This window comes from Bombina bombina, chromosome 1 (assembly GCF_027579735.1).
Source record: "Bombina bombina isolate aBomBom1 chromosome 1, aBomBom1.pri, whole genome shotgun sequence".
In the NCBI taxonomy this organism is placed as follows: domain Eukaryota; kingdom Metazoa; phylum Chordata; class Amphibia; order Anura; family Bombinatoridae; genus Bombina; species Bombina bombina.
This window is the reverse complement of record NC_069499.1, coordinates 1,509,437,376-1,509,454,643: the sequence shown is the minus strand read 5'-3', so window position 1 is coordinate 1,509,454,643 and position 17,268 is coordinate 1,509,437,376. Positions and strand designations below refer to the sequence as shown.

Genomic DNA, 17,268 nt, shown 5'->3' with positions numbered 1-17,268 from the left:
AGTAGTATGGGAGGAAAAGTTCTGGAAAACCTGAATAAAGTCACAAGCATTACAGCGTGCACTACCGCACCGGTACATGCCAGAGAGTAACAACCATGAACTCCCTGAACAGTAAGGCAAAATAGACACCATATTACCAATAGTCATGTTTTTAGTATACACAAATTGGCAGCCATCCCCCACTATATTCTTCAAAATATCATCACCATATAGGATCGAAAGATATTTTCGAACAATGTTGCATATTTGTGTATAGTGATTCAAATAGCTGGTAATGAATGTAGGTTTTCTCTTAAAACTAGTGCCTGAAGGTGGACTCCTGGTCGTACAGTCCTTATTCTGTATTAATGATTCTTTAGTCATTGGGTTAACCTCCTCAAAGGCCTTAGCAATCAAAGAATCTGAGTAACCCCTATCCAACAAACAACTGTTTTAGTCATTTGCTGGATATCTCTTTCAAAATCAGAATTCAATGTACAATTTCTATTAGTCCGAACGAACTGACTCTTAGCCACAACCCCTCATGACATGTGGTGGATGGTTACTGGATGCATGTAGTAAAGTATTACATGTAATTGGTTTACGATAAAAGTGTAGTCTCAACTCTCTTTGTAATTGGATTACCTGTAATTTTTAAATTCAGAAAGACAATAGTCTGCCTCTCCCAATTGAAAATAAATTTTAGACAAAAATCCCCCTGTTTAAAAATATCCTCAAGCAGTATAGCTAATTGTTCTTATGAGCTCCAAACAAACAAAAGGTCATTAAAGTATCTCTTATATGATTTTATATGAATTTTGTTCTCCATCTCCATAGACGTGAACACGTTCCCACCAACTCATAAATAGAAGATGGGGCAAAACATGCACCCATTACTGTGCCACGTCTCTGTAGGTAAAAAGCATCCCCAAACAAGAAATAATAGTTCTCTTGGTATCCTTTGTTGAAAAAGAATACCTAGGTAGGGTCAGGGGCTGGGAACTAGATGCTGATTGGTGGATGCACAGAAATGCCTCTTGTAATTGGCTTATTAATGTGCTCAGCTAGCTCCCAGTAGTGCATTGCTGCTCCTTCAATAAAGGATACTAAGAGAATTAAGCAAAATTGATCAATATATGCTGTATCTGATTCATGAAAGAAAAAATGTGGGTTTCATGTATTGTCATATACCTATATATTTACTGGGAACACACTGTTCCGATAGACCACAATGGAAAGGCACTTTTCAGTGCTGTTTTCTTTCTAACACACAACTCCCACCAACTTTAAAGCCACAAAACTGCCTAGTGCAGTTGGGGGTTTTTTTTTAATTAAAAACTATAATGTTTTCTATATTTTAGAAAATTAGCCCATTTGTGGGCGGGTGATAATTTAGAAGGAAAAATTACACAGAAGGGAATATGTTGGGCTGGCTAACAAGTGTGTGGTATAGAACAGCTTCAAAAAAGGGTATTTCTGCAAAAGCCCCTAGGTTAAAATTATATGGGGAAAAAATAAGATGCGCTAAAAAAGCTACCACACTCAGTAGGATACAGTATATTAATTTATATTAAAATAATGGTATAAGAATACAATTTAAATAAAATAAGGTTAACATACTGTATATAAAAAAAAAAACCGAGCACCGGTGGTTTATATACTATGCAGGATAAGACTCACAACAATGTCTAAAAGTGAGTTATGTAGCACATATTGAATCAATATATAAAAAGGCGTAAAGTTTTTAACAGATGTCATTGCAATAGATTATGAGTGACAAATTTAGGTAACATTATTGATAATGGAGAACCAATGTTTTGGGTTTTTAAGAAAGAGAAATTATACAATTAAAGAGTCCTGCTTAGAGAGGTTAGGGGCATAATAATAGGAGTTGAAAATTAACTTCTAGTGAGGAAAGTCAGCTGAACACTAAGATTTTCTACAAAGTCACTCAGCAGTGCTGGAACATCTGCATATGTAGCATGTCAGAAAGGTATGCTAGGTTTGTGGATGAGTGCATGATTTCTGAGCTATTGTAGGAGGAGCCCAATGCTCAAGGACCAATGTAAGAGTGGAATTGTAGTGACAGGTAGATTGGTCACAGCAGGAAAAGGAGGAGATGAAAAATAGCAGATGTGTGAGAGAGTTTGAGGGATGTTGCTGTTCTTGTGAAATAATGCTTCGGTGGAGTATGGTGTGATGGTTAGATGGAGGAACAGTAGTAGGAAGTGCTGTGAGGTTGCAAGAGAGATGATGGTGAGGAAAAGGGGAATTTGTCAAATCACATCAATAGCTGAAAAGCAGATCAAGGAAGAGTCCATCTTTGTGAGTGGGAGAGTTGGTCCATTGTGAGTTGTGAAAGGCTGTAAGAGTAAATGATCTGTAGAAGTTGTTTTGCTTCAACATGATTGTTAGTAGGTAGGTTGGAATCACTAATAATAAGGCAGGGGGCGTGGGGAGAAAACATAATGTAGCCAGGAAGCAAAATGATCAAGAAATTGAGTTGTGGAGCCGGGGGCGAAATATAACCGCTCATCATGTTGTTGTAGAAGGAAGAAAATGTGAGGTAAGAGATTGGCTGTAATTGTTGAAAGGTACAACAAGAGAAAAGTCTGTTTTCAGACCTAGTGGTGTGTCTGAAGTGGAGACCCCATATGACAATGCAGCAGTGGAAGCTGTGGCTGAGGGAGAAAGCCAGGTTTCTATGAGAGCCAAAAGTTTGAGGGAATGGGTGATGAAGAGGTCATGGATAGATGTAATATTTTTGCAAAGTAAGAAAGAGTTCCAGTGAGCACAAGTCAAACGGGTATTTCGATAAAAATGGAATTTGAGTGAAGTTTTCAGAGTACTGGTTTCTAGGTCAATTGAAAAGCATTGGTGGGCAAGATTAGGAAGTTGTGGGGGGACCAAGCTTGGGAGAAATGTCACTAGCAGTTAGTATGAGCAAGAGGAGATTGAAATAAGATGAGATAAAGATTTGCAGTATTGGGAGTGTCTTTAAGGATGTGATGTAGGGAGGATAGAAAAATGTTAGGCATGTGTGAAGCTCATGAGAGCAAAAGTGAGGTAGATTAAAAAAAATAAAGTCATGCCTAGAGTAACACAGAAACAGTTTTTTTTTTAAGCAAATGACCCATCAAGTCTGTACATATTTCCATCTAAACTGTAAATACGGGTTTGCCCAAGTGCACAATATGAAAATGTGTATGGACGGCAAAGGTGTTGGTAGAACATGGGAACTATTTTCTGGATTTTTGTACTTGATTGAGCATAGAAGCATCAACTAAAAATTTTCACCATGGAATGAATGCTGATAATCTTTTTTGGAGACTTTAAAATGTTTTATTGCTGAATATTATAAAAAATATATAAGGAACAGCGCCTGGAATTCTATCTTAAAGCTCCCTCACAGGTAATCTTCCCTATGATTACCGTATAAAATTTAAAAATGACAAAACAATATAGAATTTAGGAGCGCTGTAAGCTAAATAAGATATTCTGGAGACTTTTATACAATTTAACAAAAGTACATTTATTTAAAACATAAAGACATTGATAAAATTAATATTGACGAAAATATATATCATGGGACGTCTCCCTAAATTTAAAATATGCAATATGTGATAAAACAAATTGTATAATGAGCGCTCTAGTAACCTTTCTAACGGCTAGATTTGGAGTTTTGTCGGTAACGACCCGAAAAACTAACGCCGGCTTTTTTCTGGCCGTACCATAAAAATAACTCTGGTATTGAGAGTCCACATAAAGGCTGCGTTAGGCTCCAAAAAAGGAGCGTAGAGCATTTTTAACGCAGCTTCAACTCTCGATACCAGAGTTGCTTACGCAAGCGGCCAGCCTCAAAAACGTGCTCGTGCACGATTCCCCCATAGGAAACAATGGAGCTGTTTGAGCTGAAAAAAAACCAAACACCTGCAAAAAAGCCGCGTTCAGCTCCTAACGCAGCCCCATTGTTTGCTATGCGGTAACACTTCCTACATCTGCACCTAACACTCTAACATGTACCCCGAGTCTAAACACCCCTAGCCTTACACTTATTAACCCCTAATCTGCCGCCCCCACTATCGCTGACCCCTGCATATTATTATTAACCCCTAATCTGCCGCTCCGTAAACCGCCGCTACTTACATTATCCCTATGTACCCCTAATCTGCTGCCCTAACATCGCCGACCCCTATATTATATTTATTAACCCCTAATATGCCCCCACAACGTCGCCTACACTTATTAACCCCTAATTTGCCGACCGGACCTGAGCACTACTATAATAAAGTTATTAACCCCTAATCCGCCTCACTAACCCTATAATAAATAGTATTAACCCCTAATCTGCCCTCCCTAACATCGCCGACACCTAACTTCAATTATTAACCCCTAATCTGCCGACTGGAGCTCACCGCTATCCTAATAAATGTATTAACCCCTAAAGCTAAGTCTAACCCTAACACTAACACCCCCCTAAGTTAAATATAATTTACATCTAACGAAATTAATTAACTCTTATTAAATAAATTATTCCTATTTAAAGATAAATACTTACTTGTAAAATAAACCCTAATATAGCTACAATATAAATTATAATTACATTGTATCTATTTTAGGATTTATATTTATTTTACAGGTAACTTTGTATTTATTTTAACCAGGTACAATAGCTATTAAATAGTTAAGAACTATTTAATAGCTAAAATAGTTAAAATAATTACAAAATTACTTGTAAAATAAATCCTAACCTAAGTTACAATTAAACATAACACTACACTATCAATAAATTAATTAAATAGACTACCTACAATTACCTACAATTAAACATAACACTACACTATCAATAAATTAATTAAATACAATTCCTACAAATAAATACAATTAAATAAACTAGCTAAAGTACAAAAAGTAAAAAAGAACTAAGTTACAAAAAATAAAAAAATATTTACAAACATAAGAAAAATATTACAACAATTTTAAACTAATTACACCTACTCTAAGCCCCCTAATAAAATAACAAAGCCCCCCAAAATAAAAAAATGCCCTACCCTATTCTAAATTACTAAAGTTCAAAGCTCTTTAACCTTACCAGCCCTGAACAGGGCCCTTTGCGGGGCATGCCCCAAAGAATTCAGCTCTTTTGCCTGTAAAAAAAAAATACAATCCCCCCCCCAACATTACAACCCACCACCCACATACCCCTAATCTAACCCAAACCCCCCTTAAATAAACCTAACACTAAGCCCCTGAAGATCTTCCTACCTTATCTTCACCCTGCCAGGTTCACCGATCTGTCCTGAAGAGCTCCTCCGATGTCCTGATCCAAGCCCAAGCGGGGGGCTGAAGAGGTCCATGATCCGGCTGAAGTCTTCATCCAAGCGGGAGCTGAAGAGGTCCATGATCCGGATGAAGTCTTCTATCAACGGCATCTTCAATCTTCTTTCTTCCGGATCCATCTTGCAGACCTCCGACGCGGAACATCCTCTTCTCCCGACGCCTACTAGCCGAATGACGGTTCCTTTAAGGGACGTCATCCAAGATGGTGTCCCTCGAATTCCGATTGGCTGATAGGATTCTATCAGCCAATCGGAATTAAGGTAGGAATATTCTGATTGGCTGATGGAATCAGCCAATCAGAATCAAGTTCAATCCGATTGGCTGATCCAATCAGCCAATCAGATTGAGCTTGCATTCTATTGGCTGATCGGAACAGCTAATAGAATGCGAGCTCAATCTGATTGGCTGATTGGATCAGCCAATCGGATTGAACTTGATTCTGATTGGCTGATTCCATCAGCCAATCAGAATATTCCTACCTTAATTCCGATTGGCTGATAGAATCCTATCAGCCAATCGGAATTCAAGGGACGCCATCTTGGATGACGTCCCTTAAAGGAACCGTCATTCGGCTAGTAGGCATTGGGAGAAGAGGATGTTCTGCGTCGGAGGTCTGCAAGATGGATCCGGAAGAAAGAAGATTGAAGATGCCGTTGATAGAAGACTTCATCCGGATCATGGACCTCTTCAGCTCCCGCTTGGATGAAGACTTCAGCCGGATCATGGACCTCTTCAGCCCCCCGCTTGGGCTTGGATCAGGACATCGGAGGAGCTCTTCAGGACGGATCGGTGAACCTGGCAGGGTGAAGATAAGGTAGGAAGATCTTCAGGGGCTTAGTGTTAGGTTTATTTAAGGGGGGTTTGGGTTAGATTAGGGGTATGTGGGTGGTGGGTTGTAATGTTGGGGGGGGATTGTATGTTTTTTTTTACAGGCAAAAGAGCTGAATTCTTTGGGGCATGCCCCGCAAAGGGCCCTGTTCAGGGCTGGTAAGGTTAAAGAGCTTTGAACTTTAGTAATTTAGAATAGGGTAGGGCATTTTTTTATTTTGGGGGGCTTTGTTATTTTATTAGGGGGCTTAGAGTAGGTGTAATTAGTTTAAAATTGTTGTAATATTTTTCTTATGTTTGTAAATATTTTTTTATTTTTTGTAACTTAGTTCTTTTTTATTTTTTGTACTTTAGCTAGTTTATTTAATTGTATTTATTTGTAGGAATTGTATTTAATTTATTGATAGTGTAGTGTTAGGTTAATTGTAGGTAATTGTAGGTAGTTTATTTAATTAATTTATAGATAGTGTAGTGTTATGTTTAATTGTAACTTAGGTTAGGATTTATTTTACAGGTAATTTTGTAATTATTTTAACTATTTTAGCTATTAAATAGTTCTTAACTATTTAATAGCTATTGTACCTGGTTAAAATAAATACAAAGTTACCTGTAAAATAAATATAAATCCTAAAATAGCTATAATATAATTATAATTTATATTGTAGCTATATTAGGATTTATTTTACAGGTAAGTATTTATCTTTAAATAGGAATAATTTATTTAATAAGAGTTAATTAATTTCGTTAGATGTAAATTATATTTAATTTAGGGGGGTGTTAGTGTTAGGGTTAGACTTAGCTTTAGGGTTTAATACATTTATTAGAATAGCGGTGAGCTCCAGTCGGCAGATTAGGGGTTAATACTATTTATTATAGGGTTAGTGAGGCGGATTAGGGGTTAATAACTTTATTATAGTAGCGCTCAGGTCCGGTCGGCAGATTAGGGGTTAATAAGTGGAGGCGACGTTGAGGGGGGCAGATTAGGGGTTAATAAATATAATATAGGGGTCGGCGGTGTTAGGGGCAGCAGATTAGGGGTACATAAGGATAACGTAGGTGGCGGCGCTTTGCGGTCGGCAGATTAGGGGTTAATAAGTGTAGGTAGGTGGAGGCGACGTTGTGGGGGGCAGGTTAGGGGTTAATAAATATAATACAGGGGTCGGCGGTGTTAGGGGTAGCAGATTAGGGGTACATAAGGATAACGTAGGTGGCGGTCGGCAGATTAGGGGTTAAAAAAATTATTCGAGTGTCGGCGATGTGGGGGGACCTCGGTTTAGGGGTACATAGGTAGTTTATGGGTGTTAGTGTACTTTAGAGCACAGTAGTTAAGAGCTTTATAAACCGGCGTTAGCCCAGAAAGCTCTTAACTACTGACTTTTTTTTCCTGCGGCTGGAGTTTTGTCGTTAGATGTCTAACGCTCACTTCAGAAACGACTCTAAATACCGGAAAAGATAGGATACGCAATTGACGTAAGGGGATCTGCGGTATGGAAAAGTCGCGGCTGAAAAGTGAGCGTTAGACCCTATTTTGAGTGACTCCAAATACCGGTGGTAGCCTAAAACCAGCGTTAGGAGCCTCTAACGCTGGTTTTCACGGCTAACGCCAAACTCCAAATCTAGGCCTAAGTAATTCCACCTTTTTGAAACGTTCAATTTATCCTATTCCACCTTAATAATTTGTTACCGCAGTCGTTGTGGCTTGTTTCTTGGTGTTGCTATTTTGATCAAAAAGTAACAGTGTTTATCTTCATAATCCAATAAGTTGTAATAATGTAATTAACTTGTAATAGCAATGTCTCTTGATATTATTATAACTTGTAGACTTAGCTGTTATTATGATAGTTCGGTATATGTTTAAGGATGGGCTTACCGGGTCTTCTGACACTTCTGTGTCTGATGGGATCAAGGTGTTTCTTACCGGTGTATGTTTTCTGCCTCTCCTCCTTGTGTAAAGCAAGTATCGCCGATATTGAAACCTAGACCACGCTCCTGCGTGTATGGGTTTCTTTCACTCTGCCGGCTTGAAGTAGCTTTTACCCCTGTAGTCTGGGTTCTGTTTTTCCCGGGCAGCCTCTTGAGACAGGTATTTGCGGTGCACGCTTCCAGCGTGTATATGAGAACTCGGACTTAAAGTCTAAAACAAACGGCTGTTTGTAATCTCTTTCCCTCTGCTCCTTTCAAAGCGGGGTAGGTATAGTAGATGTCCAGTTCTTTCAAGTGTAGAGAACGTCTACGCGTTTTGCCAATAGGCTTTATCAAGACGGGTCCGTCTTGATAAAGCCTATTGGCGAAACGCGTAGACGTTCTCTACACTTGAAAGAACTGGACATCTACTATACCTATCCCGCTTTGAAAGGAGCAGAGGGAAAGAAAGTCTAAAACAAACGGCCGTTTGTAATCTAAGTCCGAGTTCTCATATACACGCTGGAAGCGTGCACCGCAAATACCTGTCTCAAGAGGCTGCCCGGGAAAAACAGAACCCAGACTACAGGGGTAAAAGCTACTTCAAGCCGGCAGAGTGAAAGAAACCCATACACGCAGGAGCGTGGTCTAGGTTTCAATATCGGCGATACTTGCTTTACACAAGGAGGAGAGGCAGAAAACATACACCGGTAAGAAACACCTTGATCCCATCAGACACAGAAGTGTCAGAAGACCCGGTAAGCCCATCCTTAAACATATACCGAACTATCATAATAACAGCTAAGTCTACAAGTTATAATAATATCAAGAGACATTGCTATTACAAGTTAATTACATTATTACAACTTATTGGATTATGAAGATAAACACTGTTACTTTTTGATCAAAATAGCAACACCAAGAAACAAGCCACAACGACTGCGGTAACAAATTATTAAGGTGGAATAGGATAAATTGAACGTTTGAAAAAGGTGGAATTACTTAGGCCTAGATTTGGAGTTTGGCGGTAAAAGGGCTGTTAACGCTCCGCGGGCTTTTTTCTGGCCGCACCATAAATTTAACTCTGGTATCGAGAGTTCAAACAAATGCTGCGTTAGGCTCCAAAAAAGGAGCGTAGAGCATTTTTACCGCAAATGCAACTCTCGATACCAGAGTTGCTTACGGACGCGGCCAGCCTCAAAAACGTGCTCGTGCACGATTCCCCCATAGGAAACAATGGGGCTGTTTGAGCTGAAAAAAAACCTAACACCTGCAAAAAAGCAGCGTTCAGCTCCTAACGCAGCCCCATTGTTTCCTATGGGGAAACACTTCCTACGTCTGCACCTAACACTCTAACATGTACCCCGAGTCTAAACACCCCTAACCTTACACTTATTAACCCCTAATCTGCCGCCCCCGCTATCGCTGACCCCTGCATATTTTTATTAACCCCTAATCTGCCGCTCTGTAAACCGCCGCAACCTACGTTATCCCTATGTACCCCTAATCTGCTGCCCTAACATCGCCGACCCCTATATTATATTTATTAACCCCTAATCTGCCCCCCTCAACGTCGCCGACACCTGCCTACACTTATTAACCCCTAATCTGCCGAGCGGACCTGAGCGCTACTATAATAAAGTTATTAACCCCTAATCCGCCTCACTAACCCTATCATAAATAGTATTAACCCCTAATCTGCCCTCCCTAACATCGCCGACACCTACCTTCAATTATTAACCCCTAATCTGACGACCGGAGCTCACCGCTATTCTAATAAATTGATTAACCCCTAAAGCTAAGTCTAACCCTAACACTAACACCCCCCTAACTTAAATATAATTTACATCTAACGAAATAAATTAACTCTTATTAAATAACTTATTCCTATTTAAAGCTAAATACTTACCTGTAAAATAAATCCTAATATAGCTACAATATAAATTATAATTATATTATAGCTATTTTAGGATTAATATTTATTTTACAGGCAACTTGGTATTTATTTTAACTAGGTACAATAGCTATTAAATAGTTAAGAACTATTTAATAGCTAAAATAGTTAAAATAATAACAAATTTACCTGTAAAATAAATCCTAACCTAAGATATAATTAAACCTAACACTACCCTATCAATAAAATAATTAAATAAACTACCTACAATTACCTACAATTAACCTAACACTACACTATCAATAAATTAATTAAACACAATTCCTACAAATAAATACAATTAAATAAACTAGCTAAAGTACAAAAAATAAAAAAGAACTAAGTTACAAAAAATAAAAAAATATTTACAAACATAAGAAAAATATTACAACAATTTTAAACTAATTACACCTACTCTAAGCCCCCTAATAAAATAACAAATCCCCCCAAAATAAAAAATTCCCTACCCTATTCTAAATTAAAAAAGTTACAAGCTCTTTTACCTTACCAGCCCTGAACAGGGCCCTTTGCGGGGCATGCCCCAAGAATTTCAGCTCTTTTGCCTGTAAAAGAATAAATACAATACCCCCCCCCCCAACATTACAACCCACCACCCACATACCCCTAATCTAACCCAAACCCCCCTTAAATAAACCTAACACTAAGCCCCTGAAGATCTTCCTACCTTGTCTTCACCATCCAGGTATCACCGATCCGTCCTGGCTCCAACATCTTCATCCAACCCAAGCGGGGGTTGGCGATCCATAATCCGGTGCTGAAGAGGTCCAGAAGAGGCTCCAAAGTCTTCCTCCTATCCGGCAAGAAGAGGACATCCGGACCGGCAAACATCTTCTCCAAGCGGCATCTTCGATCTTCTTCCATCCAGTGCGGAGCGGGTCCATCTTGAAGCAGGCGACGCGGATCCATCCTCTTCTTCCGATGTCTCCCGACTAATGACGGTTCCTTTAAGGGACGTCATCCAAGATGGCGTCCCTCGAATTCCGATTGGCTGATAGGATTCTATCAGCCAATCGGAATTAAGGTAGGAATTTTCTGATTGGCTGATGGAATCAGCCAATCAGAATCAAGTTCAATCCGATTGGCTGATCCAATCAGCCAATCAGATTGAGCTCGCATTCTATTGGCTGTTCCGATCAGCCAATAGAATGCGAGCTCAATAGGTAGTTTATTTAATTATTTTATTGATAGGGTAGTGTTAGGTTTAATTATATCTTAGGTTAGGATTTATTTTACAGGTAAATTTGTTATTATTTTAACTATTTTAGCTATTAAATAGTTCTTAACTATTTAATAGCTATTGTACCTAGTTAAAATAAATATTAATCCTAAAATAGCTATAATATAATTATAATTTATATTGTAGCTATATTAGGATTTATTTTACAGGTAAGTATTTAGCTTTAAATAGGAATCATTTATTTAATAAGAGTTAATTTATTTCGTTAGATGTAAATTATATTTAAGTTAGGGGGGTGTTAGTGTTAGGGTTAGACTTAGCTTTAGGGGTTAATCAATTTATTAGAATAGCGGTGAGCTCCGGTCGTCACATTAGGGGTTAATTGAAGTTAGGTGTCGGCGATGTTAGGGAGGGCAGATTAGGGGGTTAATACTATTTATTATAGGGTTAGTGAGGCGGGTTAGGGGTTAATAACTTTATTATAGTAGCGCTCAGGTCCGCTCGGCAGATTAGGGGTTAATAATTGAAGGTAGGTGTCGGCGATGTTAGGGAGGGCAGATTAGGGGGTTAATACTATTTATGATAGGGTTAGTGAGGCGGGTTAGGGGTTAATAACTTTATTATAGTAGCGCTCAGGTCCGCTCGGCAGATTAGGGGTTAATAAGTGTAGGCAGGTGTCGGCGACGTTGAGGGGGGCAGATTAGGGGTTAATAAATATAATACAGGGGTCGGCGGGGTTAGGGGCAGCAGATTAGGGGTACATAAGTATAACGTAGGTGGCGGTCGGCAGATTAGGGGTTAAAAATTTTAATCGAGTGGCGGCGATGTGGGGGGAGCTCGGTTTAGGGGTACATAGGTAGTTTATGGGTGTTAGTGTACTTTAGGGTACAGTAGTTAAGAGCTTTATGAACCGGCGTTAGCCAGAAAGCTCTTAACTCCTGCTATTTTCAGGCGGCTGAAGTTTTGTCGTTAGAGCTCTAACGCTCACTTCAGAAACGACTCTAAATACCAGCGTTAGAAAGATCCCATTGAAAACATAGGATACGCAAATGGCGTAGGGGGATCTGCGGTATGGAAAAGTCGCGGCTGAAAAGTGAGCGTTAGACCCTTTAATCACTGACTCCAAATACCAGCGGGCGGCCAAAACCAGCGTTAGGAGCCTCTAACGCTGGTTTTGACGGCTACCGCCGAACTCCAAATCTAGGCCTTAGAAAGGTTACTAGAGCGCTCATTATACAAATTGTTTTATCACATATTGCATATTTTAAATTTAGAGAGACGTCCCATGATATATATTTTCGGCAATATTAATTTTATCAATGTCTTTATGTTTTAAATAAATGAACTTTTGTTAAATTGTATAAAAGTCTCCAGAATATCTTATTTAGCTTACAGCGCTCCTAAACTCTATATTGTTTTGTTATTGCTGAATATTACCATGATTAAACCAATCCACTCCAAATTCACATTTCCCTCTTATCTGTTTCAGATGAAGTATCAAATCCTGTACTGACAACTGAAACTTCTGAATCTGTGACAGGCAGAAATGAGACCATACGTTGCATTTCCGCAAATGGATCCCTTCCCATCACATATACCCTGTTCCTGCACCAAACCAGGAAAGGGGATATTACTGTGTCTGAACATAAAGAGGCCACTTTCTACGTTATAATTAATCACAACAGCACCGGGCCCTATAAGTGCAAAGCAAACAACACCGTAAAAAATGATAAGTACAGCAAACAATTCGATTTTGTATTAAAAGGTACGTGCACTGTTACATCAGAAGTGACTGAGAGGTATTAAAGGAGATGAATATATGAAGTTAGAGTTTTATCACTAGATGCAAACAAAATACACTTTTTTATCTTTATTTTTATTTATAACGTGTCAACATAGATGTATTACTTTTAATAGTATTAGAAACATATGTTCATTCCATTAGGTCTAAATAAGACATTTGGCAGGCTATGATCACCAAGACCAAACTGAACATTGGTAAATTATAAACAGTAAATACAATTTTAAAGGGATATGAAACCCACAATTTTTCTTTCATGAGTCAGATACAGCATGCGATTATAAGCAAGATTCGAATTTACTCCTATTATCAAATTTTCTTCGTTCTCTTGCTATCTTTATTTAAAAAAGCAGGAACATAAACTTAGGACCTAGCCAATTTATGGTTCGGCACCCTGGATAGCGCTCGCTGATTATTGGCTACTTTTAGCTTCATGGTAATAGTGATTCACCCAGGAGACCTGCAAAGACGTAAGAGATATAAAAGAATGTAAGGAATATTTGGGAAAAATAAGATCCAGACAAAATGGAAAGAAGGATGGAGAAAGAAAATGAAAATAAAAGAGAGGGGAGGTCGTTGCCCAACTTATACTAACCTATCTTTAGTGGAATGTTGGTGAAAGGAGGATAGAATTTGTTCTTGGAATAGAGGAATACACTAAATACATTTTATATAATGTAAGGGATAATTGGTGTATAGATCATATTAAAATGAAAGTGATAGGAAAGTCAATATTAAACTTTCATGATTCAGATAGAGCATGTCATTTTAAGACACTTTTACATTTACATATATTAAAAAAAAATCTAATTTGTCCTCTGTATCATTTGTTAAAAATTATGCACATATAATCAGCAGCAATGCACTACTGGAAAGTAGCTGGAGATTGGTGGCTACACACACGTGTCTCTTGTCTTAAGCATTGCTGCTCTGGTGATGACTTTGCAAAGGTTATAGCATTTTTTTTCTGTTTAAATATTTTTTATTGTGAATAGCAATTTGACAACAGTGTGAGATTTCTCTGAACAACAAAGTAACAGTTGAGTACATATACATTGTGATATAACAGTGACCCAACAGTTTCTGAAATTAAGGAAAGGGATGGGGATGGGGAGGGGTATGAGGGAGGGGAAAAAATGGAAAAGGGGAAAGAAATCCTATCGTATGTACATCATTTCAAGTCCAAATTGTGCCTTAAGGCTGAAAAAATTTTGACATGTTGAATTAACATATCCGAACTAAACATCACATTTCTCAATACACTGTACACATTTCTATTCTGTGGAATAAACAATTACATAAAAAAAAGAGGATTTACCCAAAAGTCAGTTGTGAATATGAAGCCTTTGTTCCCATAAGAATAATACATTAGTTATGAAGTCTTGCTTCCCAGAATAAGAGTAGTGCATTCTTTCAAGAGCTAAAATATGGTCTACTTCCGAGATCCATTTGGGGATGGAGGGTACCTCTCGTGTCTTCCATAGTCTGGGAATCAGCCTTTTAGCGCATGTCAACATTAACAGTCAACATTAACAGAAACAATTTTTTACGGTAGGCACAGGAGATCTGTGGGACATGATTTAGGAGAACTGAGCACGCATTCAGAGATATGTTAGTACCCAACACATGGTTTATGTTCTGCTCGACTTGTGGCCAGAAACCGGCCAGAGCAGGACAAGACCACCATATGTGGGTCATGGAGCCCACCTTGCCACACCTCCTCCAGCAACTAGAAGAGGCGTTGGGGTAGATGACGCGCAGGCGCTGGCATGTCAAGTACCAATGGGCTATGATTTTATAATTCACTTCAGCCATATTTAGAGAGGTGGAAGAGGTGTGAGTAGTACGGAAACAACGCTTCCAATCTTCATCAGTTAAGTCATTCAGCACTTCCTCGTTCCACCTCGCCAAGTATGCAGGACGTTGCTCCGGAAAGGAGTCCCGTAAAATATTATATGTCCTAGACAGGTTTTTTTATCTGAGGGTTGATACAAAGTTGTTCGAATTGTGTCAGTGATCTCTGTATATCTTGTTTAAAGGGGCTACTATGGATAGCATGCCAGATTTGAAAATATGCATACCAGTTTTGAAAGGGAGACCCCAACTCTTCATAGAGCAAGGTTCTCTCTTTAACGCCATTTGAGCTTGTGAGTAAATATATTGGTAAGTTCTCTAGTAGTTTGTTTGCGTTAGTGTGGGTGAAGAGGTCATGTTGTAAGAATAGGTGGTTACCTAACAACGGGGTCAGAGGGGATACTGAAGTGTATATTCCACTAATATGGGTAAGGACATAGCCCCATGTCTCAAGAGTGGCTTTAATATAACTATTATAGTGTAGTGTCTGAGGTCTGGAATGTTTCGGTAACCAGGCCAAATCTCTCATATTGTTAACTCGGGAAAGGTGGCTCTCTATCTGTATCCATATCTTATCAGAAGGAGAGTGACTCCAAGAGAGTATTCTCGTTAAGTGAGCTGCTCTGTAATAATTAGTGAGGTTAGGGATATTAAGACCACCATCATCCTTGTGCAGGCCTAAAGTGTGTTGCACTATTCTAGGTCTCTTATAAGCCCATATAAATGAATTTATCATTCTCTGTTGAGCTCTGAGGTAAGTATTTGGCAGGGCCATCGGGAGAGTCTGAAAGAGGTATAAAAATTTAGGGACTATCATCATTTTGATCGTGTTGATCCTGCCCATCCAAGACAAATGTCCTTGCCTGTGCCAGGAGTCTAACAGGCTTTTGACCTTCTCTTGAAGTGCTATGAAGTTGTCTGAGAATAGTTTGCGGGTGTCCTTCGAAATCACCAAGCCCAGGTATTTAAGTTTATCAGTGACAGTGAATTTCGCAAGTCGTGTTATGGCTTCTGTCTCTTGAGGTGATAAATTAAGTGGGATTAGGCCAGATTTTTCCATATTAACGGAAAAATTTGAGACTTGTTTATAATCCTCAAGTGTCTTAATTAAGGCCGGTAATGTCATCTCAGGGGACTGCAAAGTGAGGATCACATCGTCCGCAAACAACAGGCATTTCTGATTGATAGTGCCAAAATCCATGCCTCTAATTTCTACATCGTGCCTGATCTGTATTGCTAGAATTTCTACTGTGAGGGCGAATAACAAGGGTGACAGGGGACAACCCTGATGTGTGCCATTAGAGATGGGAAATGATTGGGAGATGGTATTATTTATTTTAACCCCTTAATGACCACAATGTACCCTGTATGTCACTGGTCATTAAGGGTTTTTTCAGGACATAATAGCACAAGTCTAGCAAGAACACGCTATTAATGCCCTCCCTCCAGCAGGCTTTGTGGAATAGAGCAGTCTCAACGCTGGTGGCAAGACCGCGCTATAAAACAAAATAAGTCCCAAAAAAAGGCCAGTGACATACAGGGTACGTCGCTGGTCCTTAAGGGGTTAATTTTAGTGCTTGGTTTACTGTATAGGGCCTGAATCCTGTTGATGAAGGAGTCTGAGAAACCAAATTTTGACAGGACTTTCCACATAAATTGCCAGTCCACCCTGTCGAAAGCTTTCTCCGCATCTGTGGAGAGTAGGGTAAGTGGAGTGTGATAGTCGTGGGCGTACTGCAGGGAGTGCAATAATATAATTGTGTTGTCCTTGGCTTCTCGTCCCCTGATAAAGCCCACCTGGTCAGGGTGAATAATTTTTGGTAACATATTATTTAACCGATTTGCGAGGATCTTAGCATAGATCTTCATGTCTATATTAATAAGTGAAATTGGTCTATAATTGCCTACTAGGTCAGTTGCTTTGTCTGGTTTTGGAATGACAGTAATTAACGCCCCAAGTAGGGATTCTGGGAAAGCTATACCTTGGTCCACACCAGTGAAATGTGTGTAAAGTTGTGGGCTTATATGTTCTTGGAGTAGCTGATAGAATTTAACTGTAAGGCCGTCGGGGCCAGGGGATTTGCCGTTGGGTAATGCTTTTATTGTGGTAGTGATTTCCTGTAAGGTTATTGGGGAATCTAAAAATTCCTTATCGTCTGCTATAGAAGGCGTATCTGTGGTTGGTATGAATCTATGATTCGTGATCTTTCAGGGGACTTTGTGGTTCTTAAAGGATTACTTTCTGTTATAATTTTTAAGCTAAACAACTAACATATTAAAGTTAATAAACATTAATTAAAACCTACTGACCTATATTTTCTCCAAAACGAAGTTTCATAACGTTCTAAAAGTTATATCTTTTATTCGCTGATGATGTCACGTTATCCTGCCCACTATTTTCAGCACTGAGTGTTCAAAATACTTAAACCAATA

The 17,268-nt window shown here is 38.9% G+C and overlaps 1 protein-coding gene across 6 annotated transcripts in view; it reads left to right on the top strand.

The window, feature by feature from the left end:
• The window catches only part of MILR1 (mast cell immunoglobulin like receptor 1), a 267,612-nt gene that overhangs the window by 71,018 nt on the left and 179,326 nt on the right, over window positions 1-17,268 (top strand). For 5 of the 6 annotated variants that reach the window (XM_053708026.1, XM_053708053.1, XM_053708043.1 and 2 more), the window contains exon 5: window positions 12,670-12,945. The exons of the other annotated variant lie outside the window; for it this stretch is intronic. In XM_053708026.1, the coding sequence (XP_053564001.1) occupies window positions 12,670-12,945 (276 nt within the window). The remainder of the gene's footprint in view (window positions 1-12,669; window positions 12,946-17,268) is intronic. 6 annotated transcript variants of the gene reach the window in all.